The 27,202-nt window shown below is 42.4% G+C and overlaps 1 protein-coding gene and 2 long non-coding RNA genes across 3 annotated transcripts; 2 read left to right on the plus strand and 1 right to left on the minus strand.

Moving 5' to 3' along the window:
• The first annotated feature begins 26 nt into the window (after positions 1-26).
• On the plus strand, positions 27-1,425 carry LOC118965378. The gene is made up of 3 exons (XR_005052704.1): positions 27-520; positions 881-1,090; positions 1,207-1,425. It is a non-coding gene; the product is annotated as an uncharacterized LOC118965378 (long non-coding RNA).
• A 204-nt stretch (positions 1,426-1,629) lies between these two features.
• Positions 1,630-2,548, plus strand: LOC118965379. Its single transcript, XR_005052705.1, has 3 exons — positions 1,630-1,644; positions 1,801-2,065; positions 2,204-2,548. It is a non-coding gene; the product is annotated as an uncharacterized LOC118965379 (long non-coding RNA).
• Positions 2,549-5,171: 2,623 nt separating this feature from the next.
• On the minus strand, positions 5,172-26,202 carry LOC110527652 (phosphatidylinositol glycan anchor biosynthesis class U protein). The gene is made up of 12 exons (XM_021609066.2): positions 26,000-26,202; positions 25,145-25,209; positions 24,972-25,031; positions 24,661-24,723; positions 23,776-23,885; positions 23,409-23,509; positions 23,207-23,304; positions 21,174-21,328; positions 20,784-20,927; positions 17,545-17,669; positions 9,166-9,308; positions 5,172-6,464 (listed from the first exon to the last, which is right to left on the minus strand). The coding sequence occupies exons 1-12, from the start codon at positions 26,127-26,129 to the stop codon at positions 6,351-6,353; spliced, it is 1,308 nt and encodes a 435-aa protein (XP_021464741.2). The 5' UTR covers positions 26,130-26,202; the 3' UTR covers positions 5,172-6,350.
• Between the last annotated feature and the right edge of the window lie 1,000 nt (positions 26,203-27,202).

Consider the following 27,202-nt stretch of genomic DNA (forward strand, 5'->3'; position numbering starts at 1 on the left):
CTACACCGTGCACCTGGCAACCTTGGTTAGCGGGCATTGCGCCCGGCCCGCCACAGGAGTCGCTGGTGCGCAATGAGACAAGGACATCCCTACCGACCAAGCCCTCCCTAACCCGGACGACGCTAAGTTCCCTAACTCTAAATCAATATATTGCTTTAACTGATTCTGTTGTCCTGATCACATCCTTGGGCAGCACAATCATCACTTCTTGCTGATTTATGTATCCTCTGTATGTATTATTGTTACTGTAATTTAATTATGCCAATGTGCTTTCATTAATTGAAAACCCTTAATCTATTTTATGAGAATTTGTAAGATTCTTGATCGCATAAAATAGACGGAGACCAGTCTTTCAATAATAGGTAACAGAATCTATTCTCGGAGCGTGCTCCCACTTTACCACGAGCAACAGTTTATATACAAATCATGACGTAATTTCATTGTTTTAACAGAATCCCCTCCTCTCGACCGGGACAAAGTGAGGTGAAAAGTTCATTCTAACTTACTAACACACTCCCAGGTAACTTTTGACCCCTCAACATTATCGATCACCACTGAGCTGACAGTTCTAATTAACAGAAAACCTAGGAATGCACTCACTGTCTTATCTAAAAACCCCAGAGCTAAGTTTATGTAGGTTCAACCATAGGTTAACGACCTTATGTGTTTACACAGTCCACAACCCATTAGTTTCTTCCTAGTTGTAATGGTGTTCATTAACTTTAATTACTCCTTGTCCATGTCACACAATCCCATCGTATGAACTCATATTGTTAATCAGATATAATAAAACAGAGTATAAGTTTACTTAGTTACAGTTCCATTTAAAATGATTTGTTCAGTCATTTAATCATAATTTTACCAACAATTATGTATGAAGCCTTGAACGTACAGGTCCCTCCACCATTGCCTCCTGCCTCCCGTCCGGCTGATGACCCATCCCGTGCCCCCCAGGACCCACCCCTTGCCGTCCTGGACCAGGCCCACCTGAATTCATCCCAGGCTCCTGTCCTTGGGGCAAAGAGAAGAAGAGGAGGATGTGCCCCGGCTGTCCTTCCTGCCTCCAAGGCCTGCCCAAGAAAGTGCTGAGGTGAATAAAAAATAAATAAATAGTAATTGGATATTTATATTGGGTCGAACTGGAAAGTTAATCTTCCAATTCTAGTAATTTTAACTCTTTCTTTAACTCCTCTCTCTTAAATGTAGCTGCTGCTTCCAGAGAGCTGGCGGGAAACTCTCAACAAGGAGCAGCAGCGATGGATTGGCAGGAAGCTGTTTACCAGGAGCAGGTCCCAATTTCATCACAGACTTGCGTCCATGGTGGTACCCTCCCCAACCCCGGCCGGTCTACAATCAGCCATCCGCATCACCCGACCCCTTCTTTGCATGTACGCTGTTCCTCTGGATGCCCGTTTGTATGTGGGCATTCAAGCAGACATGCACCCAGCCTGGGTGTAACACCACCCTCACCAAGGCTGTGCTGTACAAGACTATCCGGAGGGTCTCGGACATCAAGGATTGGTATCTCCTGGCCACTGAGTACCTGGAGTGCCCTCGGTGTAAGAAGAACGTGGTGGGCTGGTCGCTGGACGTCTCGGGTCACCCTTCGCATCGTTGCCAGTTTCCAGCGATTCTGAACTACAGGTAAATGTGGAAATGCAATTTTTATTTTTATTTTCAGTGTTCATAAACACAATTAGAATGAATTGTAGTAGTTTTTGTTCTTTGTTGTAGTAGTAGTACAGTACAATTGAGTAGACTAAATGTCCCTCACCCTTTTCTCACTGCCCCTCTCTCCAGGTGTTCCTGTGACCTGGCGGTTGTGGGAATGCTGAGGGAGCGCACTTTGGGGAACAGCGTCACTCAGCTATACACCAAGCTGTGTGAGGGACACAGCGAAGCCTGGATGCGGCGGTCTAAACAGTACCGCTGCGAGTGCAAGCACTTCCTTGCCTCGTGCGCCATCCGGCCACAGTTCCCACCACTACCAGAAATGCCAGTGGTGCCCTCACACGTCTGGCTGCTGACCGTGTACAGCATGGATGTGCTTTTGTGGCTTGACAAGGTGAAGGCCATGGTCAACTCTGTCTTTTGGTCCATCTTAAAGATGGACTCCAAGAAGATGGTAACACTTGTCACACCATTTGAAAGTATACCATACTTTCATCCCTCTGCAACCCACTGACGCTCTCGCTCTTTACAGGTGACCAAGAAGCTCGCTGGTTACGCTTCGGACACGGGTGCTTGGGCCACAAATTGTGGAGAATGAACACAGGCATGCCCTCAACTGTGTCCTCACTGCTGGTGAGGGCGAGGGCCTGCTAGCCACGGCGGCCGGCCTTATGAAGCGGTACCGACTCGCTGGGATACCAGCCCCCCTCCCCCCCAGCTCATGTACGTGGACCGGGAGTGTTGCTCCAGCAGGTCCAAGACGGTTGCCATGTTTGGGCTCCCGAGTGGCGCAGCAGTCAAAGGCACTGCATCTCAGTGCTAGAGGTGTCATAACAGACACCCTGGTTCGAATCTAGGTTGTATCACAACTGGCCTTAATTGGGAGTCCCATAGGGTGGCACACAATTGGCCCAGCGTCGTCTAGGTTTTGAGTCTCATAGCAAAGGGTCTGAATACTTACAGTGCCTTGCGAAAGTATTCGGCCCCCTTGAACTTTGCGACCTTTTGCCACATTTCAGGCTTCAAACATAAAGATATAAAACTGTATTTTTTTGTGAAGAATCAACAACAAGTGGGACACAATCATGAAGTGGAACGACATTTATTGGATATTTCAAACCTTTTTAACAAATCAAAAACTGAACAATTGGGCGTGCAAAATTATTCAGCCCCTTTACTTTCAGTGCAGCAAACTCTCTCCAGAAGTTCAGTGAGGATCTCTGAATGATCCAATGTTGACCTAAATGACTAATGATGATAAATACAATCCACCTGTGTGTAATCAAGTCTCCGTATAAATGCACCTGCACTGCGATAGTCTCAGAGGTCCGTTAAAAGCGCAGAGAGCATCATGAAGAACAAGGAACACACCAGGCAGGTCCGAGATACTGTTGTGAAGAAGTTTAAAGCCGGATTTGGATACAAAAATATTTCCCAAGCCTTAAACATCCCAAGGAGCACTGTGCAACAGATAATATTGAAATGGAAGGAGTATCAGACCACTGCAAATCTACCAAGACCTGGCCGTCCCTCTAAACTTTCAGCTCATATAAGGAGAAGACTGATCAGAGATGCAGCCAAGAGGCCCATGATCACTCTGGATGAACTGCAGAGATCTACAGCTGAGGTGGGAGACTCTGTCCATAGGACAACAATCAGTCGTATATTGCACAAATCTGGCCTTTATGGAAGAGTGGCAAGAAGAAAGCCATTTCTTAAAGATATCCATAAAAAGTGTCGTTTAAAGTTTGCCACAACCCACCTGGGAGACACACCAAACATGTGGAAGAAGGTGCTCTGGTCAGATGAAACCAAAATTTAACTTTTTGGCAACAATGTAAAACGTTATGTTTGGCGTAAAAGCAACACAGCTGAACACACCATCCCCACTGTCAAACATGGTGGTGGCAGCATCATGGTTTGGGCCTGCTTTTCTTCAACAGGGACAGGGAAGATGGTTAAAATTGATGGGAAGATGGATGGCGCCAAATACAGGACCATTCTGGAAGAAAACCTGATGGAGTCTGCAAAAGACCTGAGACTGGGACGGAGATTTGTCTTCCAACAAGACAATGATCCAAAACATAAAGCAAAATCTACAATGGAATGGTTCAAAAATAAACATATCCAGGTGTTGGAATGGCCAAGTCAAAGTCCAGACCTGAATCCAATCGAGAATCTGTGGAAAGAACTGAAAACTGCTGTTCACAAATGCTCTCCATCCAACCTCACTGAGCTCGAGCTGTTTTGCAAGGAGGAATGGGAAAAAATGTCAGTCTCTCGATGTGCAAAACTGATAGACATACCCCAAGCGACTTACAGCTGTAATCGCAGCAAAAGGTGGCACTACAAAGTATTAACTTAAGGGGGCTGAATAATTTTGCACGCCCAATTTTTCAGTTTTTGATTTGTTAAAAAAGTTTGAAATATCCAATAAATGTCGTTCCACTTCATGATTGTGTCCCACTTGTTGTTGATTCTTCACAAAAAAATAGTTTTATATGTTTATGTTTGAAGCCTGAAATGTGGCAAAAGGTCGCAAAGTTCAAGGGGGCCGAATACTTTCGCAAGGCACTGTAAATGTGATATTTCATGTTTATTTTGAATACAAAATAAAACTGTTTTTGCTTTGTCATTATGGGGTATTGTGTGTAGATTGATGAGGGGGGAAAAAAACAATTGAATCAATTTTAGAATAAGGCTGTAACGTAGCAAAATGTTGAAAAAGTCTAGGGGTCCGAATAGTTTCCAACTGCACCGTTGTCACGTGTTGCTGATGAAACCGAGGGTGATTTCCGAAGAGTGGCGAGGGGATCAATAAACCCATCAACTTCAGAACACACTCCTGACTTGAGTGATGCAATTCATGTTCCACTTTTAAATAATAAAACAATGAAATTCAAATGAACAAATTCCCCATGCCGCTTTATAATTTAAACCTCAGTAACAGTTAAATGTTTGATTTGGGAGGTATTTCATCTGTTATGTGTCAAGTCACGAAATCAGACAAACAAATGCATGTAGAATATAATCAGGCACGCATCTCCATGATTTTGTAAGAAATTGTGCAAATTCGGGATATCCCTTCGCTCTGAAGCCTGCAGCCTTGGTCGAAGTGGCTGATGGTCTAATCAGCCCCTACACCCTTGAGAATTTTCACTCCCTCAGCTTTGGGACACTTGTGCAAATGGCGCAGGTGAGCATGAAAGCGCAAATGGAGAGCCAAGGGAAGGGGGTGATTTGGATTCAACCATAGACAGAGGGTCTGGAACATTTGAGAAGGGAGGGCCTGCAGGGGCTAAGGATTGACAAGAAGGTCAGCTCTTAATTGATCAGCTGAAGTCATCTACTGCTATGGATTCAAATGGGTGATCCAGTAGGTTACTCCAGAACAGGTTTCCAGTGTGGTGCACTGTATGCTTCCAAACAAAAAAAAACTCAAAAGCCTGTAATCTAGTCATCATTCATAGCCACTCATTCAACAAATGGAACATGATGCGTTTTAAAATCACCCTGGTCTTTAATATCATGAAGAAAAAACAAATACAGAAACATATCAAAACAATTATAAAATTATAGAAGAAAAATGTTGAACAAAATTAGTGCTGTCAAATAAATACTGTATATGTACACATAAAAATGGCATACATGAACATTCATGCTGGATCACATTCAACAAGCAGAGTGTTCAACGAGAGTTCAGATAGTGAGGAATCCAGATCATATCTAATTTTCACTGGGTAGAGGGTTATCAGACTACATTTTTCTCAGATAACACTCCAGTAAACAGGTGTCTTATCCTGATATATTTTTACTATAGTATTGCAAATAGTGACAATGCAGTAGTTAGGCCCATCAGATATCCATTGAGAGAAGAGTGCCAACTTACCAACATGTTGTACACAGTTTTTGTAGGACAAAGTGTTAAGTGTATTAGTAAAACACAAAATAAAGGGTTTTGTTCATTAGGCACTAAACAAGAAGACAACATAATGGAACAGGTGAACTACTTGGACAATAAGAAATGCATTATATGTTTTACACATTTTCAGTTGCGCGCCCTAATGAACACGACCCAGATGTGGAGGCTGTTTCTTCCAGTAAACACTAGATTGACTGACAAGCCCCTGTGTTTTTCATGTTCAAGCGACGCCCTCTGCTGGTAAACAGCCTAAATGCACAACTGTCTGGTTCCTGTGTGCTCCAAGTACCCAAAGGCTCACATCTCTCAAGTCATGTGCTTGTTTTCAATGAGTGACAGCAATTCCTAAAAGCATAAGAAAGGAAATCCAGGAAAAAAACTATGACCAAATTAAGCAAAAGAAAAGGACAAGCAACATCATCACCTACCCGCCACAACAAGATTTGTCACCTACTCACTGGAGCGACAGAGCATGGAAAGAGCAAAAGGCATCCATCTTCCATCCCACCCTCTTCAACTCCATGTCTGCTCCATCCATAATTTCTGTACCAGAAGTAACTTCAGATACACTATGGCTTTGGTCTATGGGGGTGGCAGGTGGTTGGTTGGTTGGTTGGGTGGGTAGATGTTTGCTTAAACGTAAGACCTCAGAAATAAGAACTCAAAGGGTGGGGTAATGTTCAGTGTCACTGACAGTCAGGTATGGGTCTGTCACCCATGTCCCATCCCTGCCTGCGTGCGTGTGAGAGTTTGACGTCTACTTGAGAACCAGAGTGGCCTCGCTGCCGTCTTTCCTCTTCAGGTACAAGCCATGGGTCAGGTGGTGCTCTCGCCGCAGGTACGCATAGAAGTAGTCCGACACCAGCAAGATCTGAGAAGAAACAAAGTAATATCCATCTGTGATTAGTTGAATTTCAACAGTTATAGGTACTGTACTCCCATCAAACTGATTTCACAGCTACAAGCTACAGTGGGGCAAAAAAGTATTTAGTCAGCCACCAATTGTGCAGGTTCTCCCACTTAAAAAGATGAGAGAGGTCTGTAATTTTCATCATAGGTATACTTCAACTATGACAGACAAAATGAGAAAAAAAAAATCCAGAAAATCACATTGTAGGATTTTTAATGAATTTATGTGCAAATTATGGTGGAAAATAAGTATTTGGTCAATAACAAAAGTTTATCTCAATACTTTGTTATATACCCTCTGTTGGCAATGACAGGTTAAACGTTTTCTGTAAGTATTCACAAGGTTTTCACACACTGTTGCTGGTATTTTGGCCCATTCCTCCATGCAGATCTCCTCTAGAGCAGTGATGTTTTGGGGCTGTTGCTGGGCAACACGGACTTTCAACTCCCTCCAAAGATTTTCTATGGGGTTGAGATCTGGAGACTGGCTAGGCCACTCCAGGACCTCGAAATGCTTCTTACGAAGCCACTCCTTCGTTGCCCGGGCGGTGTGTTTGGGATCATTGTCATGCTGAAAGACCCAGCCACGTTTCATCTTCAATGCCCTTGCTGATGGAAGGAGGTTTTCACTCAAAATCTCACGATACATGGCCCCATTCATTCTTTCCTTTACACGGATCAGTCGTCCTGGTCCCTTTGCAGAAAAACAGCCCAAAAGCATGATGCTTCCACCCCCATGCTTCACAGTAGGTATGGTGTTCTTTGGATGCAACTCAGCATTCTTTGTCCTCCAAACACGACGTGTTGAGTTTTTACCAAAAAGTTATATTTTGGTTTCATCTGACCATATGACATCCTCCCAATCTTCTTCTGGATCATCCAAATGCTCTCTAGCAAACTTCAGACGGGCCTGGACATGTACTGGCTTAAGCAGGGGGACACGTCTGACATTTTGTCTGTCATAGTTGAAGTGTACCTATGATGAAAATTACAGGCCTCTCTCATATTTTTAAGTGGGAGAACTTGCACAATTGGTGGCTGACTAAATACATTTTGCCCCACTGTATATTATATATTTCATCTTATATAACCTGTAAATTTTAAACATTGCAACATAAAAATTCTGGGAGCATCTCCAAACCATGTGTGGAATGGTTAGGCCTTCTCCTTTGAAATGATGTAATCTCAGGCAAAGTCAACCTGCATACTATCAGAGAAATTTGAAATATATGTCAGCCAAAGCGGTCAGCTAGCAAAACTGACCAGGTTGATCTCAGATTGTTTCTCTCAAAACTGACAGGCAGGTTTACTCACAACTACGAAAACAACATATTTTGACAGATCCGTTTTTATAAATAGTCTGCTCAAGTGTATAATTGATCAGACTGGGAAGTCTCTGAACAGGCTTCATCTGGGAATCCTTCCATAATAGTCCAAATGGCCAGAGTTGTGTGTGAACCTAAGAAGTGCCTTGTTTTGTTCGAACCAACACCGTCAAATTACGAATGACTCCCCAAGACACCATTATCGTCATTTTCTGCTCCGGACATGAAAATAGAGTGTTTGTTCAGTCTTTGCGGATCCTGCTTATGTCCTTAGCTGAGAAGACCAGGAAGAAAAGTCTCAATGGACTAAAATGAGCTATTTTATCCCAAAGCGTCTTACACCCAGTTTACCGGCCTCTCCATTAAACATGGTTAGACAGTGATATCATAGTCATACTCTGACAGGTAACCCAAAACCTTGGTTTCTACAGAATGTTCCAGAGCAGATGAATTAGTGAAGGACATGGCAGAGGACAAACAGTCCTGCATTCCGGTCCCCTCTGTAACTAAGTCTTCGCTCTGTATTACCATGATTTCAACTCCAGACAAGGGATTTGTGAGTGTTAGCTGACACTGAAGGAAAAGATATCTGCGGTTGTCAAACGGCAAAGTGGCTGCCGTTTATTTAGAATGTCTATCTGTGAGTTTGGGAAGGTCCCCCAATAAGTCTACCTGTTTTACTGCCTCCACTATTCATTATAGGTGACATCATAAGCCTCTTTTACATACAAACTTGACAAATTCTGGTCCGTAGCCAAACAAACTGTATCACTGATCTTGGTGAGATGCCCCAGGGGTGCCATTTGGGTATAGCAGGCTGTGGCAGTTAACATACCCTAGCTGAAGACCAACAATGTTAAATATGATACTACTAGCATTTCAATCCCAAGGAAAAAGACTTGGCCATACCCAACTGATGGCCCGTGCGCCAAATTTGGCCCAAGGGCGGTTTTATTTGGCCCCCAAAGATGAGCAAAAAATAGTTTTATTGTTGGACATAAGACTTTAAAAACACCAGGAAATATTTTAATTTTAGAAATCTGTTTCCAACTATTCCCACATATAAGAGAGAGACACGTGATTGTATACAAATGTAAGCAAGGTTTGACATGATTATGTTTTAGTCAAACATATCTGTTTCGGCTTCATGCGGTCAATTTGCAGTCTACAAATTATTTGTATTTATGTTTCGGCCCTCCGACCATCCGCTCAAGAAAAAAAATGGCCTGCGGCTGAATCTAGTTGATGATCCCTGCCCTAGGATTAGCAGAAAAATACACTAAAGTTGCCTGTCCCTTTTGCTAACTTACCCTTTGCTGCCTATGCCAGCCCACTCACCTGTGCCACATTGAAGAGCAGTGTGATGGCGTAGTAGAAGTTGGAGTTGGCGCTGCCAGCGTAGATCCAGAGGTGCCAGAGGACGGGGAACAAGGTGGAGCAAGCCAACAACACAACCGACACCAGAAATATATTTCTCAAGACTGGAAGAGACAAGAAAAACAAATACATCAAATAAATGGACAATATACAGTGTACAAAACATTAAGAACACCTTCCTAATATTGCGTTGCACCCCCCCTGCAGTCAGAACAGCCTCAATTCGTCGGGGCATAGAGTCTACAAGGTGTCGAAAGCAATGCTTCCCACAGTTGTGTCAAGTTGGCTGGATTTCCTTTGGGTTGTGAACCATTCCGAGACACACGGGAAACTGTAGTGTGAAAAACCCAGGAGCTTTGCAGTTCTTGACAAACTGGTGCGCCTGACATCTACTACCATACCCCGTTCAAAAGGCACTTAAATATTTTGTCTTGCCCATTCACACTCTGAATGGCACACATACACAATCCATGTCTCAATTGTCTCAAGGCTTAAAACCCCTTCTTTAACCCGTCTCCTCCCCTACATCTTCACTGATTGAAGTGGATTTAACAAGTGACATCAATAAGGGACCATAGCTTTCACCTGGTCAGTCTCACGGGAAGTGCAGGTGTTCTTAATGTTTTGTACACTCAGTGTACTATACTGAACAAAAAGACAAACGCAACATGGTCCCATGTTTCATGAGCTGAAATAAAAAGACCCCAGAAAGGGGGTCTCTAAAATGTGCATTATTGTCAACACAACACAATGCCACATATGTCTAAAGTTGAGGGAGTGTGCAATTGGCATGCTTACAGCAGGAATGTCCACCAGAGCGGTTGCCATAAAATGTAATGTTAATTTCTCCACCAACGTCGTTTTAGAGAATTTGGCAGCACGTCCAACCAGCCTCACAACCACGTGTAACCACGCCAGCCCAGGAACTCCACATCCGGCTTCTTCACCTGTGGGATCGTCCGAGACCAGCCACATATGGGCATATGTTACTGACAACGAACACAATTGCATTTTATTGTTGCCAATTTGAATACAGAGATACTGTGACAAGATCCTTATGCCCATTGTTGTGCCATTCATCCGCCGCCATAACTTCATGTTTCAGTATGATAATGCACGTCCCCTTGTTGCAGGAATCTGTACACAATTCCTGGAAGCTGAAAATGTCCCAGTTCTTCCATGGCCTACATACTCACCAGACATGTTACCCATTGAGCATGTTTGGGATGCTCTGGATCGACGTGCATGACAGCGTGTTCCAGAGTAGTGGGACAACATTCCACCTCATCAACTCTATGTAAAGAAGATGTTTCGCTCTGCATGAGGAAAATGGTGATCACACCAGATACCGACTGTTTTTTTGATCCTCGTCCCTACTTTAAAAAAAAAAGGCATCTGTGACCAACAGATCTATATTCCCAGTCATGTGAAATCCATAGTTTAAGGCCTTATGAATTAATTTAAAATGACTGATTTCTTTATATTAACAGTAAAAAATATATATTGTTGTAGTTATGTTATACTCAGACATGATTCAAACAGTTTTAGAAACTTCAGAGTGTTTTCTATCCAGTACTAATAATAATATGCATATATTAGGATGTGTGACAAAGTAAGAGGCAGTTCAGTTTGGGCACGCTATTTATCCAAGAGTGAAAATGCTGCCCCCTACCCCAAACAGGTTAACAAACTATAGTTTTGGCAAGTTGGTTAGGACATCTACTTTGTGCATGACACAAGTCATTTTTCCAACAATTGTTTACAGACAGATTTCACTTATAATTCACGGTTTCACAATTCTAGTGAGTCAGAAGTTTACATACATTCAGTTGACTGTGCCGTTAAACAGCTTGGAAAATTCCAGAAAATTATGTCATGGCTTTAGAAGCTTCTGATGGGCTAATTGACATAATTTGAGTCAATTGGAGGTGTACCTGTGGATGTATTTCAAGGCAAACTCAGTGCCTCTTTGCTTGACATCATGGACAAATCAAAAGAAAATCAGCGAAGACCTCAGAATTGTTTTTTTGTAGACCTCCACAAGTCTGGTTCATCCTTGGGAGCAATTTCCAAATGCCTGAAGGTACCACGTTCATCTGTACAAACAATAGTACGCAAGTATAAACACCATGGGACCACGCAGCCGTCATACTGCTCAGGAAGAAGATTCTGTCTTCTAGAGATGAACGTATGTTGTTGCGAAAAGTGCAAATCAATCCCAGAACAGCAAAGCACCATGTGAAGATCCTGGGGGAAACAGGTACAAAAGTATCTATATCCACAGTAAAACGAGTCCTATATCGATATATCCTGAAATGCCGCTCAGCAAGGAAGAAGCCACTGCTCCAAAATCACCATAAAAAAGCCATACTCAGGTTTGCAACTGCACATGGGGACAAAGATCGTACTTTAGGAGAAATGTTCTCTGGTCTGATGAAACAAAAATAGAACTGTTTAGCCATAATGACCATCGTTATGTTTGGAGGAAAAAGGGGGACGCTTGCAAGCCGAAGAACACCATCCCAACCGTGAAGCACGGGGTGGCAGCATCATGTTGTGGGAGTGCTTTGCTGCAGGAGGGACTGGTGCTCTTCACAAAATAGATGGCATCACGAGGATGGAATATTATGTGGATATATTGAAGCAACATCTGAAGACATCAGTCAGGAAGTTAAAGCTTGGTCGCAAATGGGTCTTCCAAATGGACAATGACCCCAAGCATACTTCCAAAGTTGTGGCAAAATGGCTTAAGGCCAACAAAGTCAAGATATTGGGGTGGCCATCACAAAGCCCTGACCCCAATCCTATAGAAAATGTGTGGGCAGAACTGAAAAAGCTTGTGCGAGCAAGGAGGCCTACAAACCTGACTCAGTTACACCAGCTCAGGAAGAATGGGCCAAAATCCACCCAACTTATTGTGGGAAGCTTAATGAAGGCTACCCGAAACATTTGACCCAAGTTAAACAATTTAAAGGCAATGCTACCAAATACTAATTGAGTGTATGTAAACTTCTGACCCACTGGGAATGACGAAAGAAATAAAAGCTGAAATAAATCATTCTCTATTATTCTGACATTTCACATTCTTAAAATAAAGTGGGGATCCTAATCCACCTAGCTATCTTAAGACGAATGCCCTAACTGTAAGTCGCTCTGGATAAGAGTCTGCTAAATGACTAAAATGTAATTTAGTGTTCTAAAAGGATTTAAAAGAAAATATATATTTTCCTCCTTTTTACATAATGGTGGCGGTCTAAAGAAATTCCCATAGGAACCCAGTCATTTTTTCATCTTGGATACAAGGAGAAATCTGAAGTCTATCTATCCACTGATGTAAATATATCCCCTGTCTGATTCCCAGTTCGTCCACTAGATGTTAGTTAGAGATCAAATGAAATTATATTTGTCACATGCTTACTTACAATCCCTTAAACAACAATGCAGTTTAAAAAAATAAGCGGTAAGTCCCCCCAAAATATTTTTGTTGTTGTTGAAAAATAAATACTTAAAGAGCAGCAACAAAATAACAATAGCGAGACTAAATACAGGAGGTTCTGGTACAGAGTCAATGTACGGGGGCACCGGTTAGTCAAGGTAATTGAGGTAATATGTACATGTAGGTAGAGGTAAAGTAACTATGCATAGATAATAAACAGAGAGTAGCAGCAGCGTAAAAGAGGGGGTGGGGGGCCAATGCAATGGGCTCCCGAGTGGCGCAAGGCGCCACTACAGACCCTGCTTTGATTCCAGATTGTAAAACAACTATCCGTGATTGGGAGTCCTATAGGGCGGCGCACAATTGGACCAGCATCGTCCCGTTTAGTAGTTTGGCCGGGGTAGGCTGTCATTGTAAATGAGAATTTGTTCTTAACTGACTTGCATAGTTAAATAAAGGATAAATAAAATTAAAATATGCAAATAGTCCGAGTAGCCATTTGATTAGTTGACTTGGCGCTTCGGTACCGGTACTCGATGGTGCAGCTATAGAACTTTGAAGATCTGGAGGACCCATGCCAAATCTTTTCAGTCTCCTGAGGGAGAATAGGCTTTTTCGTGCCCTCTTTACAACTGTCTTGGAGTGTATGGGCCATGAGAGTTTGTTGGTGATGTGGACAAAAAGGAACTTGAAGCTCTCAACCTGCTCCACTACAGCCCCGTCACATGACGTCTCTTGGCCACTTGAAACCAGTTGTGTCTGGTTTGGGTAGTGAGTCAGTGTGACAAAATGGCTGAATGGATTTTCAAGCCTAACATCTTAAAATGAGGGCAATCAGGGCTGTTAAGTTATGGAGTTTGTTTTTTTGAATGACAGACGAGGAAACTTAAAAATCGTCTTTTCCCATTCACTCTTCCTATTATAAACGATGAGCTAGATCAATGGCGCATGTGGAGGATGCATACAAGTTCATGTGGATGGAGAAGGAAATGCATTGCTTTACAATGACCCTGCATACTAAATGTTTGCACTTTTGGTGACCTACATTGCATACAGTATTTGACCATAGGGCGATTTATTTCATGAGCGGATGGTCAGGGGTCCGGAACATAATTACAAATCATTTGTAGACTGCCGAATTGACCATAAGAAACAAAAATTGGTTTGATTTCCAAAAAGGACTCTACCTTTCAAACAATGTCACTTTCTATTTTCTGACAAAACATTTTTGGGGGGTAATCCCCAAACTCAACGACTGAGATAACATGTTAATGGATTCAGGTATGTTAGCGCTAAAACAAAAAAAAGTATAGCCAGAACCAAGATAGGGAAACACCATCCTAGACCACTTTGGAGGTTTACCGATCCGTAAGAACCAGATGTTCACTCAATTTATTTCTGTCAATGAGCCAATTTCAGGTCTTGCTGAGCGCAAACTTGAACGTTGTGAAAATTCTGTGCAACTTCCAGTGCACATTTACTGTGAACAGAGGCTGTACCCACTTTAAGTCACCGTTTTAACAGTGGCCAAGTAGGCTACAGTGGCCATTTGACCAAAATGTAGGCCTACCAGAACCTCTTCACCTGACTCACTTTTTCAAAGATGTCTAGAAATGTGCACGTTTTATGCTCGTAGGAAACAATCACTCCCCCATTGCTGACGACAAATAATCTAACTCGGCTAATATCTCACTAACTAGCAAAGGAAATTAACAAAATGTGCACACATAGCTACATGCAGCTCTTGCTTTGACCTCAAAACAAGCACATCTAATCATCACCACAGCTGTAAACACAGTCCAGTTCAAAGTAAATGGCACAGATCCATATATGACAAGGGTCAAGTTGCATATAGGCCTACTGCAGCTCTAATTAGTTATGCTGCACCGGTCTGTGTAGTGTACGGCTGAGTCAAGCCCAATAGACTCATACTCGGATGCGTTCTGCCTACAACAAAATCTCTTGCATAGTTTGCTTTGTTTCGGTATGTGGCATAGAAATGGGCCAATATTGCTTTGATTCCATCACAATTGCCACAGTAAAGGGAAACGTTGATAACAAATTAACAGAGAAACTAACAGACTGACTGAGAAAACTCTAAAAAGTTGAGTGAAGTTCAATCTTGTGCTTCTCTCTGTGGGCTGATATTTCTTCTGCGCCGGGGGAGCTGTGTGGCAGTCTCGGGCTACTGCGATCACACGCACAGCTTAGAGAGAACATGGCTTGCAATCCAGGTCCTCTACATCAGAAAACAATGAAGGGGTCGGGGCCAAGCGTAGGACCTTCTCTGTACTTGGGTGTGTTAAGAGGAAACTGAAGTAGTGGCGTAGTAAATTCAACTGATCATCAACATCTCGATTAGATGAATCAGGTGTTAAACTGCTCAGCTGGGACAAAACCTGCAGTACTGCGGTTGAGGATTACTGCACTATAATATTAGGGACTCACAATGTTAAGGAGCACACACTCCATGTCCAACGTCATCTGTCGTGGCTGAACGACGACATGAACATCATACAGATGGCGGGTTTTATACTGTATTGGCAGGATAGAACAGCAGCCGGGACTCTAACCCGGAAGCTTATAAGAAATCGCGCTATGCCCACCGACGAACCATCAAACAGGCAAAGCATCATTAGAGATCTAAGATTGAATCGTACTACACCGGCACCGACGATCGTCGGATGTGGCAGGGCTTGCAAACTATTACAGACTACAAAGGGAAGCACAGCCGAGAGCTGCCCAGTGACACGAGCCTACCAGATGAGCTAAATTACTTCTATGCTTGCTTCGAGGCAAGTAAGACTGAAACATGCAGGAGAGTATCAGCTGTTCCGGACAACTGTGTGATCACGCTCTCCACAAGGCCAGACGGATTACCAGGACGTGTACACCGAGCATGCGCTGACCAACTGGCAAGTGTCTTCACTGACATTTTCAACCTCTCCCTGTCTGAGTCTGTAAAACCAACATGGTTTTTATTTTTATTTCACCTTTATTTAACCAGGTCGGCCAGTTGAGAACAAGTTCTCATTTACAATGTTCTCATTTACAGTGCTACAAAAACAGAGTTACACATGGGATAAACAAACGTACAGTCAGTAACAATAGAAAAATCTATGTACAGTGTGTGCAAATGTAGTAAGATTAGGGAGGTAAGGCAATAAATAGGCCATAGTGGCGAAATAATTACAATTTAGCATTAACACTGGAGTGATAGATGTGCAAATAGAGATACTGGGGTGCAAAACAGCAACAACAACAAAAAATAACATGGGGCTGAGGTAGTTGGATGGGCTATTTACAGATGGGCTGTGTACAGTTACAGTGATCGGTAAGCTGCTCTGACAGCTGATGCTTAAAGTTAGTGAGGGAGATATAAGTCTCCAGCTTCAGTGATTTTTGCAATTTGTTCCAGTCATTGGCAGCAGAGAACTGGAAGGAAAGGCGGCCAAAAGAGGTATTGGCTTTGGGGATGACCAGTGAAATATACCTGCTGGAGCGTGAGCTACGGGTGGGTGTTGCTATGGTGACCTGTGAGCTGAGATAAGGCGGGGCTTTACCAAGGGTAGTGCGTACGGCCCAGTACATTACTGGAGCCAAGCTTCCTGCCATCCGACCTCTATACCAGGTGGTGTCAGAGGAAGGCCCTAAAAAAAATCAAGACTCAAATCAAAGACTCCAACCATAGACTATACTCTCTGCTACCGCACGGCAAACGGTAACGGAGCGCCAAGTCTAGGTCCAAGAGGCTTCTAAACAGTTTCTAACCCCAAGCCATAAGACTCCTGAACAGCTGATCAAATGGCTACCCAGACTATTTGCATTGCCCCCCCCCTCCCCTCCCCCCTAGTCACTTTAATAACTTCACCTACATGTACATATTACCTCAATTACCTCGAGTAAAACTGCATTGTTGGTTAGGGCATGGAAGTAAGCATTTCACTGTAACCATAACTGATTTAATGAGACATTCGCAGTTTCACTGTACTGGCCGTGTGTACTTAAACTTGCATGGCTTAACCTTTGAAACAAAGATGGTGAAATCTGTAAACCCAAGAAATAGCCATTTCCTTCAGTACGTGCTACGAATGAGAAAAACGCAAATGTTCCAAAGATGCAGTCCCTTCAACCTTTAAGCATGGGAATCTTCACCCCCAAAAAATCTGACTACTTTAAAATAAAAACTACAATAAAGCCTCTGAAATCAGGCCAAGCGCCTTTTGTTTAAAAGGTTAAACAAATATATACAAATAAAACTATCATAAAAATAGCACATGAAATACATGAAGCTAAAAGAGAGCAGGTCCAACTTAAGGGCATCCTGATCATCTGCTTTCCAGAGCCCACTCTGGTCTGTGTGGTTGTTGTATTTGTGTACCTGTTGTATTCGGCACGACAAATAACATTTGATTTGATCTAATAAAAATTTTTACAAAACTCTCCTTGAGATCAGTAGGTACAAAAAGGAAGAAAGCGCTTTGAAAAGTGGGGAGGTCCTATCTAAACTTGTCCAATAAGTAATGCTTTTGTTCATCTTCTTGCAAAACAGTTTGCTACTGTGTGCCCTATCGAACACAACCCAAGGGTCATGGGAAGGAACCATAGAGAATGATAGCGGCCAAAGGCCATATTAGCATGGGCAGCTCCATTGAGGGCTTCCACCATTTTAATGTAGTCAACTGGGTGGGACTTCCAACTTCATTGGCTGATCCCTCCTGGTGACTCTGTTGGAATCATGTCCAAACAGGTCATCAGGAGGGATCAACCAATCGTGAAGAAGAAAATTGACTACTTTAAAATGCAGACAGCCTCAATGGCGCTGCCCATGCCGTCTCAGACACTATAATGGCACAGATACAAAAATAAGTCCTCTATCTATCTCTATGGAAGGAACCACTCACATCTGTATAGGTGGTTCCATGCAGGCAGGAAGGCCATGTAGAGGGCGATGTCGCCCACGGTGGGGTAGGACTTGAAGATGGAGATGATGGCAATCTGCATGAAGATCAGAAAGATCGGGTGCTCCCTGGGACAGAGAGAGGACAGCAGAGTGTTACTATTGTACGGCAGCAATTTTAAGACAAAATCATCTACAGGATGCATAGATGTCACTCGTTTAGATAGGATACATTATATACACACAGATGTGGTCTGTGTGGCACAGTAGAGCATAGCTGTTATAACAATGCTGGGGCCACCCATACCAAATGTATGCATGCACTACTGTAAGTCGCTTTAGATAAAATTGAATGTGCATTAATATACGTTAATACATGATGTTTGTTATGTTCTATGTTCTGGTTCAATGATCAAGATGAATACCAAAGAAAGCTCAGACTAGACCTATTCACCAAACTGGGTTATGCAGCTGCAAGAAAACCATACAAAGTCTCAAGCAACTGTGTTTATAACGTCACACTTGGCCCCCCATCCCAACTAGACCCCCCTTTTGTTTCAAGGATGAACAATCAATCTCTGTTGCTGGGCAGGTGGTGCTATCATCCAAGCTTGAGTCCGGAACCTTCATACTCCTCAACGCCTCTCAAGTCTTCTTATCAGACAAGAAAGGCCTCGAGTTAGGGGAGTACACATTATTGCAGTCTACCGCTGTCCACTAGATAATTACTATACACAAAGAGCTTACACCTAACACTACTTTCTATCCCTAATAATATATAAAAGTTCATTCCTATTAGGAGTATATAATGGTATAAAACAGTAAAGATATAAAATGGTAATTTACGATCTACCAGCTCTAACTCCAGACATATGGCTCCTATTCAACCCTAATGGAATCATTCTTGCCCTCAGAGATAGGCTCCCTTTGTACTTTCCTTCTACCCAAATACAATAAACAGAGCATTCCATCTAACACATAACACTAGGCTAATTATACAATTATAAACAGGTTAAAATGGGCTCAAGTCCATATTCAACAATAATAATATACATAATAATACCCAGGAACATCAATGGAAATTATATCCACTGAAATGGAAATTAATGTATACTGAAATAAATATATAAAGCACAACATGTGAAGTGTTGGTCCCATGTTTCATGAGCTGAAAAAAAGATTACAGCAATGTCCCATATGCATAAAAATCTTCTTTCTCTAAAATGTTGGGCACAAATTTGTTTACATCCATATTAAATGAACATTTCCCCTTTACCAAGATAATCCATCCACCTGACACGTGTGGCATATCAAGAAGCTGATTAAACAGCTTGATCATTACACAGGTGCACCTAGTGCTGGGGACAATAAAAGGCCACACTAAAAAGTTGAGGGAGTGTGCAATTGGTACGCTGACTGCAGGAATGTCCACGAGAGCTGTTGCCAGAGAATTCAATGTTTCTTCCATAAGCCGCCTCCAACGTCATTAAAGAGAATTTGGCAGTAAGTCCAACCGGCCTCACATTGCAGACCACGTCTAACCGCGCCAGCCCAGCAACTCCACATCCAGTTTCTTCAACAGTGGGATCTGGTGATGAAACTGTGGATTTGCACAACCGAATAATTTCTCCATAAACTGTCAGAAACTGTCTCAGGACAGCTCATCTACGTGCTCATCGTCCTCACGAGGGTCTTGATCTGATTGCAGTTTGGCGTCGTAAACGACTTTAATGGAGAAGTGTGCTCTCCATGGATGAATCCTGGTTTCAACTGTACCAGGCAGATGGCAGAAAGCGTGTACGGCGTCGTGTGGGCGAGCGGTTTGCTGATGTCAACGTTGTGAACAGAGGTGGCAGTGGGGTTATGGTATGGGCAGATAAGCTACTGGCAATGAACACAATAGCATTTTATCGATGGCAATTTGAATGCACAGAGATACCATGATGAGACCCTGAAGCCCATTGTTTTGTCATTCTTCCGCTGCCATCACCTCATGTTTCAGCATGATAATGCAAGGCCCCAAGTCGAAGGGATCTGTACACAATTCCTGGAAGCTGAAAATGTCCCAGTTCTTCCATGGCCTGCATACTCACCAGACATGTCACCCATTGAGCATGTTTGCAATGCTCTGGATCGACGTGTACGACAGCGTGTTCCAGTTCCCACCAATATCCAGCAACTTGGCGCAGTCATTGAAGAGGAGTGGAACAACATTCCACAAGCCACAATCAACAGCCTGATCAACTCTATGCAAAGGAGATATTGCGGTGCATGAGGCAAATGGTGGTCACACCAGATACTACCTGGTTTTCTGATCCACGCCCCTACTTTTTTTTTTTACATTTCTGTGACCAACAGATGCTTATCTGTTTTCCAGCAATGTGAAATCCATAGATTAGGGCCTAATTTATTTATTTCAATTGAGTGATTTTCTTATATTAACTGTATAGTAAAATCTTCGAAATTGTTGCATGTTGTGGCGATTTTTTTTCCCAGTATATTTTCTAGGTCTGATTTGACTGGTCAGAAAAGTTTGGTTTGATGAGTAGAAGAAGTTGTACCTCTGTTGTTACACGGCAACAATCCAGGTGCAAGGTGATCACAACGTAGGCAAACATGATACATAAACATGATACATAAAACAGCTTGAAGCTTACGCAACTGTAAAGATTTGCAAACAAACCCCAACTGTGTTAATCTTATAATAGGCCTCAAAACAGGTCCAACTGTGTAACCTTACGTAACCATTGTAGACTGTGGGGCGGTGTTAGCTCAAATACACTGTTTGTTGACAAACAAATACATACATTTGACATAATTGCAATGACCACAATCAGGTTTAATAATTCTAAGTAATCTACATTGTGGTTACTAATTCATTAACCTGACTATTAACTACCACACAAGTGGAGGTATAATATCCACTTCATAGAAAGGAGACCAAACACTTGGGTGACATTTTCATCCGTGCAAAAAAAACACCATAAACCTAATTGCAATCGGGCCATGTGATCTAATTTAAAACTTTTCTTCAACAATGTGCATTATAAGGAAGCAATTATTTAACTAGTTTATTGAACTGAGAAATGCCATACATTGAAGAAATCTTTTAAATTAAAATCAGACTGCCAGATTATAATGAGGTTTACTGTATTTTCTCCCCACAGAACTGTGCTCTTTTTAATCACGAAAACAACTCCCTTATTCTCACTATACTGTGAGTTAAAGAGAAGAGGGACTCACTTTAGCTTGATGGAGAGTGGAATGGTGTAGAAGAACACGTTGATCTGAAAGACGCAGATGAAGAAGAGGCGGAAGTGCTCAAACATCTCGGCAAAGAAGTACCAGAAGAGGCCTATGTTGGGGGTGAGGTCTGGAACGGAGAGGCTGGGGGAACACATAAAGGAAAGTTGTAGATTCTCTCAATCATATTCCGAAGACACCTATTCATAACAGATTTACGCTGATTAGTGAATCCTCAATGCACAAATGAACAGTAATTGTATGCTAAGGTCTACAACAACAAGCTGAAAAAAACTCCCTTAGTAAACGTTTCCATCAGGGTTGGGGTCAATCCCATTTAAATTCGGTCAATTCTTGAATTGAAATGACCCCAACCCTGGTGTCACTCACATGAATCCATAGACGGAAGACAGGAAGTCCCAGGAGCTGAGCAGGAAGAAGGACAGACAGACCATGACACATAGGCTGCCCAAGTACATGAAGGTGTACTGCGTTGTGAAGAGCCAGAAGCTGGATCTTTGCCAGTTCACTGGGATGTACAACCTCTGTGGGAAAGATAAAAACATTAGGGAGAGAATTAATGTTGCAAATGCTTAAAAATCACAGGCAGAATGTATCTAACATCTCAGAGTAGGAGGGCTGATTTAGGATCAGTTTTTCCTTTTATCTAGATCAGAATGAATAAGGTAACATGGACACAGAAGACCTGATCGTAGACTCATGTTCTACTCTCCTTAATTTGCACTGATGTGGAAAAGACTTGAAAGGTGGAAGCTCATTATTAGGCTGCCTGTGACCTGTTCAGTTCTTACAGATCAGTACAATGAAGTAGACGGGACAAGGATAGGACAGATTTTTTAGTCCAACCTGGCCACATCTCTGTGACTCCTTCAAGTGCAATGAACTGAAAGCATAGGCTAGAAGCCATATTGTGGATGCCAATCAGCCTGTACTTGGGCAGGTGAAAGTTCTCATGTCTATGCATATAAAGGAAAGGCGACAAGGGGAGGAAGCCACTTTGGACTATAGCGATTGACCACATATCACTATCCACGTTTCAAGCCGCAGGTCATAGTGTATTAAAAAAACAAAAAAAACTGCTGTGATGAAATAGGAAGACTCGGTATAATTTCAGAAATGTCTACAGAATGTTATTTTTGTGTCGGTACAACTAATTATGCTATAAACTGCGGTGGAAACGATGTATTGGACAATTGTTGATAGAATAACCTTGCCTGGCAAGCCAAACGATACGCCACACCTGTGGAACAGGTTCTAACCGGTCTGACCGGTCCCAGAAAATGATGGGTTGGGCCATTGCCAAAACACCCGTGAGTAAAGCGGTGTTTTAAAAATGCGTCATTGGTTAGAGATGATACAATCGCTGATTACTTTATTTTGTACAAATCCCCTCATTTTGACGTCACCACAAACAACTTAAAGGGTGGCAGTCTCAAACTGAAGTATGTAGCGAACATAGAGTGACAGAAGAATTCAGTTTAGTCGTCAGGCAAAGATTAACCATCACGTCGAGGTAAATTTGCAGTCGCACGATGCTACACTACATGACCAAAAGTATTTGGACACCTGCTCGTCGAACATCTGATTCCAAAATCATGGGCAATAATACGGAGTTGGTCCCCCCTTTGCTGCTATAACAGCCTCCACTCTTCTGGGAAGGCTTTCCACTAGATGTTGGAACACTGCTGCAGGGACTTGCTTCCATTCAGCCACTAGAGCATTAGTGAGGTCGGCACTGATTTTGGTCGATTAGGCCTGGCTCACAGTCGGCGTTCCAATTCATCCCAAAGGTGTTTGATGGGGTTGAGGTCAGGGCTCAAGTTATTCCACACCAATCTCAACAAACCATTTCTGTATGGACCTTTCTTTGTGCATGGGGGCATTTGGGGTGCCAGGTAGCCTAGTGGTTAGAGCGTTGGGCCAGTAACCAAAAGGTTGCTAGATTGAATCCCCGAGCTGACAAGTTAAAAATCTGTGGTTCTGCAAATGAACAAGGCAGTTAACCCACTGTTCCTAGAACGTCACTGTAAATAATAATTTGTTCTTAACTGACTTGCCTAGTTAAATAAAAGGTTGAATCTAAAAAATAAAAATACACTTAAAAAATTGTCATGCTGAAACAGGAAAGGGCCTTCCACAAAACTGTTGCCACAAAATTGGAAGCATAGAATCATCCAGAAAGTCATTGTATGCTGTAGCATTAAGATTTCCCTTCACTGGAACTAAGAGGCCTAGCCCGAACCAAGAAAAACAGCCCCAGACCATTATTCCTCCTCCACCAAACTTTGCAGTCGGGCAGGTATCATTATCCTGGGGACCACTGATCCCTGTCGCAAATTGGATGGAAACCTTGTGAAAAGTGAGGCAAACTTGAGTCTTTCAGCTGAGTGATACGAACGTACCTGTAGTAGGTATAGCAGTGCCGGGGCAAATAGTGTGAGGGGGTAGATTGACTGGTATGTCGCCAAGGCCAAGAATATCGCACTCATCAAGGAACTTCCTTCAATATCAGAGAATAATTTAGTTATTGACACGACAAGCAAATACATGGTTTGGTTCACACCAAAATAGTTTTTATTTTGTCATTTGTTGCTGTTCACATACCTTTTACTGTACAGAGAATGAAGAGTGCGATGACTGCATTGTTAAGCCCGCAGGTTGACTTTGCCACACAGGAGAGGATAGTGAAAGGGTTCAACAAGTAACTGCAGAGTGAGAGAGCGAAAACTAAAGGTCATCATTAAGTTGTAAACACTTTGTTTACCAAAACTGGCAGACACCCATAGGTTTCAAGGTGTAATTGAATGTTGACAGAGCTGTTCTTTAAGCTGACTATGTTGAGCCAGGTGGAGTAGGGTGAAGTTAACCCTGGATTTTGATCTAGTCAGTTTTGTGTTTTCCCCTCTAATGGTTAAGGTTAAGACTGGGGAAAGTAAGCTGATCCTAGATCTGTGCCTTCTCTGGTACTTACAACATGGCCACTTTCAGAGGGATGTAGTACATCTCTTTGGGGGTGCGGATGAGCTCCAGGCAGTCCAGAGGATAGCGCTCAGCCTCCAGGGCATACTTCTGTTTCCTGAACTGGAGCAGAAACACACACCCCACTAGCCGTGTCACTACACCAAGTCTGTGTTGTTCCTGAACCCATTATGAAACAGCAAAGTCAAAAGTCTCTGGGATTCTTCAATATTGCAGTCGACTGCCGACTGACTGATCTACAAATCTCTTTGCATCATAAATAACTACTCACTATTATATGTAGATCAGTCACAATTTACCAAAAATGCGTCACTGATCTGATGCTCTCGGACACCCAATCCCAGGGTATCTTGAAACATCAAAAAGACGCCACACCACCCACCCTGTTAAGACTAGACAATGACTGTGAAGGAATACTCCTGCCACGTTCAACTTTAGTAAGTTTGTTTGATAAGTGAAAATGTGTTTTGTAGTAGAAGACTAAATATAGCCAGGACGTGATACTCCTTTCAGCATTTCCTGTTGTTTGAATTCACTGCACACTTGAGGAAGTGACTCGACTTATCAGACCCCTGTGTTTGTCACAACAGCTGACAACCAAATACGGGGGCGACTAAGCAAACATTTAGCCTATGTTCTAAAATAGTAGGCCTATGTAGCAAATAGGCACAGTAAATACTTTTAGTAAGCAGTATTTATTAGGTCACAAACCAAGGCTTGCTGTTCCTGTACCCATAATGCAAGTGAAATGTCTAACACCCAATCCCAAGGCACCTTGAAGCACATTTTTAGGTCATGCAGACATGCATAATATCCCATGACACTGTACATCATCATGATCGGCATTATATTTATTTTGGCATTATTTGTCACTTACCACAGTCTTGTTGTAGTCCTTCACTGCTAGGTATAGTGCCACCGCAGTGAGTGCATCTGCCATCTATGGGGCAGGTTGAGAGAGGGAAGATAACACAATTGATGGATGTATGGATGGATTTGACCTTTGGGAATCAAACTCAAATTATGGTTTCTCTGTAGCATCTATTTATGTTCCAGCTAATTGTCTATGAGCAAAACTAGCAATCAAATTACACTGGACCCTCAATTTGATACAGGTATCAAATTGTATAGTGACATAATAGACAGTGTTATTAATGAATAAGTATATTTATTAAAGGTTGCACTCACCATAAACACAATCTCTGCATAATCACTAACAAAGTGAAAGAAATATATAATGAGGGGCGTCTGAAAGAGATAAGATGACATCATGAATATACCACTTTGTGAATGTATTAATTTATGAAGCAACACATTGTGATAGAATGTTACTCGTTTAATGGAATCGAGAGGGGACTGACCTCATGGAACACATCCCCTGCATACGGAGATACTCCCAGGTCCAGGAGAGCCAGGCCTTCCACAACTACAAATAACAAACCATAAAATATCATCAACCTATGGAACCAAAATAATGTATAGCCTGTTGTGTCCACATTGTTCTCAACCATGATAGCTGGGGCTAGTACTTTTAAGTCCAAAAACTGGTCCTGAACATTTTACATTTTGAGTGCAATATCAAAATTAAAGCCAAATCTATATAAGCTATCATAAGGCTTGACTTGCACTAGCTGACTAAACTCCGACAGTTGAGTCAGCTAGACTTGCACAAGCTAATGTACTGTCTGGTTAATAATTAATATACCGCCCTGTCATTCCGTTTCTACAGGATATTGAGGTTAAAGCCAATAGATAAAGGGAACAGCAGCAATTTACATTGCAGCATGTATTAGAAAATACTGCAAACATGCATGAATCACTGTTGCAGTAGCTACCCATCCTTGCTTCTTGGCTTTTTAGCTAGCCTTCCATTGATTGCCATTCCAGAAGGCATCAAATCAAACGTTATTGGTCACATAAACGTGTTCAGCAGACGTTATTGCGGGTGTAGCGAAATGCCTGTAACTGCAAATACCATGCATTGGCAGCTAACTAGCTTTGATTACTCTCTGGCTTCCCATGTATTTTACTATATTCCTTTGTGGAATCACTAAAACTACCAATACTAGAACTCTCAATAACACTTTTAGTGGTGCAGTCCAACCACCTATCTAGGTTTGCATAGCAAGCTAGCCGAGCGGGGTCATCATACTGACAAGCAAGCGCAAGACAAAACAGCAGCAATTCCCTACAAAGATAATCAATAAAACGCCTACCTCTTTTCCAGGCATTTAGTGGAGATACTACCTCAACTCTTTCTGGTATTAGCTCAGCTAAACTTGATCTAAATAACACTGCTCTTATTGTTACAGCTACAATTAAAAGCAGGGTTAAAGGAGCTGCCATCTTTGTTGGGAGGAAGAAGCCATCAGCGGCTCGTCAGCAACACTAACAAAGTAAGTCCGGGGTCACAGAATTTCGAACATTTTCTCAATAAAAGTCCCCCACCTAACAGTGGGAAAAATATCAATAAACCTGTATTTATTCATGATATATGAAACATAATTGTCGAAACATGAACAATGATTCATATTTGTTCATATTTAAGTGACATTTGCATTACATTTGGGTTTTAAAACATTTTCCAAGGTCAAATAAATGCCCCAATGCTGGTTTATAAAGCAACAACTATTCTAGGTGCTGCAGTAAAAGTATTGTAGGGAATCCTCAGTAAAGTCTGTAGAATGTAAACTGAGTATACCAAACAGGGAGACCTTCCTAACATTTAGTTGCACACTTAATGCTGATTTTTGCCAGGTATTACCTAACCTACCAGAATTAATCCTACCTTTGAACCCCCGATCCTCCTGGGGTGGTGGTAAAGGTGGTTGCACTTGGCTGGCAAAACTTAAAAAGCGGTCTCTCTTGTTTTCAAGCTTCCGACATGACTTAGTTGTTTGTTGGTGATGATGAATTATATGTTTTTCATATAGCTGGTTTCACATGCCCCTTATTTGGGATTGGCCAACATTTGCATATAGTTTACGCATTGTTATTTAACGTGTATCTTTTTAACACGCAAAGACCCAAACAGCGTTCCATACCCTTTTGCCCTCAGACCAGACTCAATTCGTCTGGGCATGGACTCTACAAGGCGTCAAAGGCGTTCAACAGGGATGCTGGCCCATGTGGACTCCAATGCTTTCCACAGTTGTGTTAAGTTTATACCTGGATCTCGCAGCTAGCCGTGTGACTATCGGCTTATGTCGATTCCGGAACAAACATCAATTATTCCGGAGCTAGCGAGCTGAAGAGTTCCATCAGTCACTCCTGGGCTATAATCACCTATCCGGACATCGGACTACCGATGTTATCTGCCCGAGGGAGTTATCCAGCTGGCTCCTCCGTCGCGACGTTACCTGAATGCCAATCTGCGGTCCGCTAATTGTTAGCTGTCTTATCGGCTGCTATCTGAATAG

The sequence above is a fragment of the Oncorhynchus mykiss genome, chromosome 7, assembly GCF_013265735.2.
Source record: "Oncorhynchus mykiss isolate Arlee chromosome 7, USDA_OmykA_1.1, whole genome shotgun sequence".
Taxonomy (NCBI): Eukaryota; Metazoa; Chordata; class Actinopteri; order Salmoniformes; family Salmonidae; genus Oncorhynchus; species Oncorhynchus mykiss.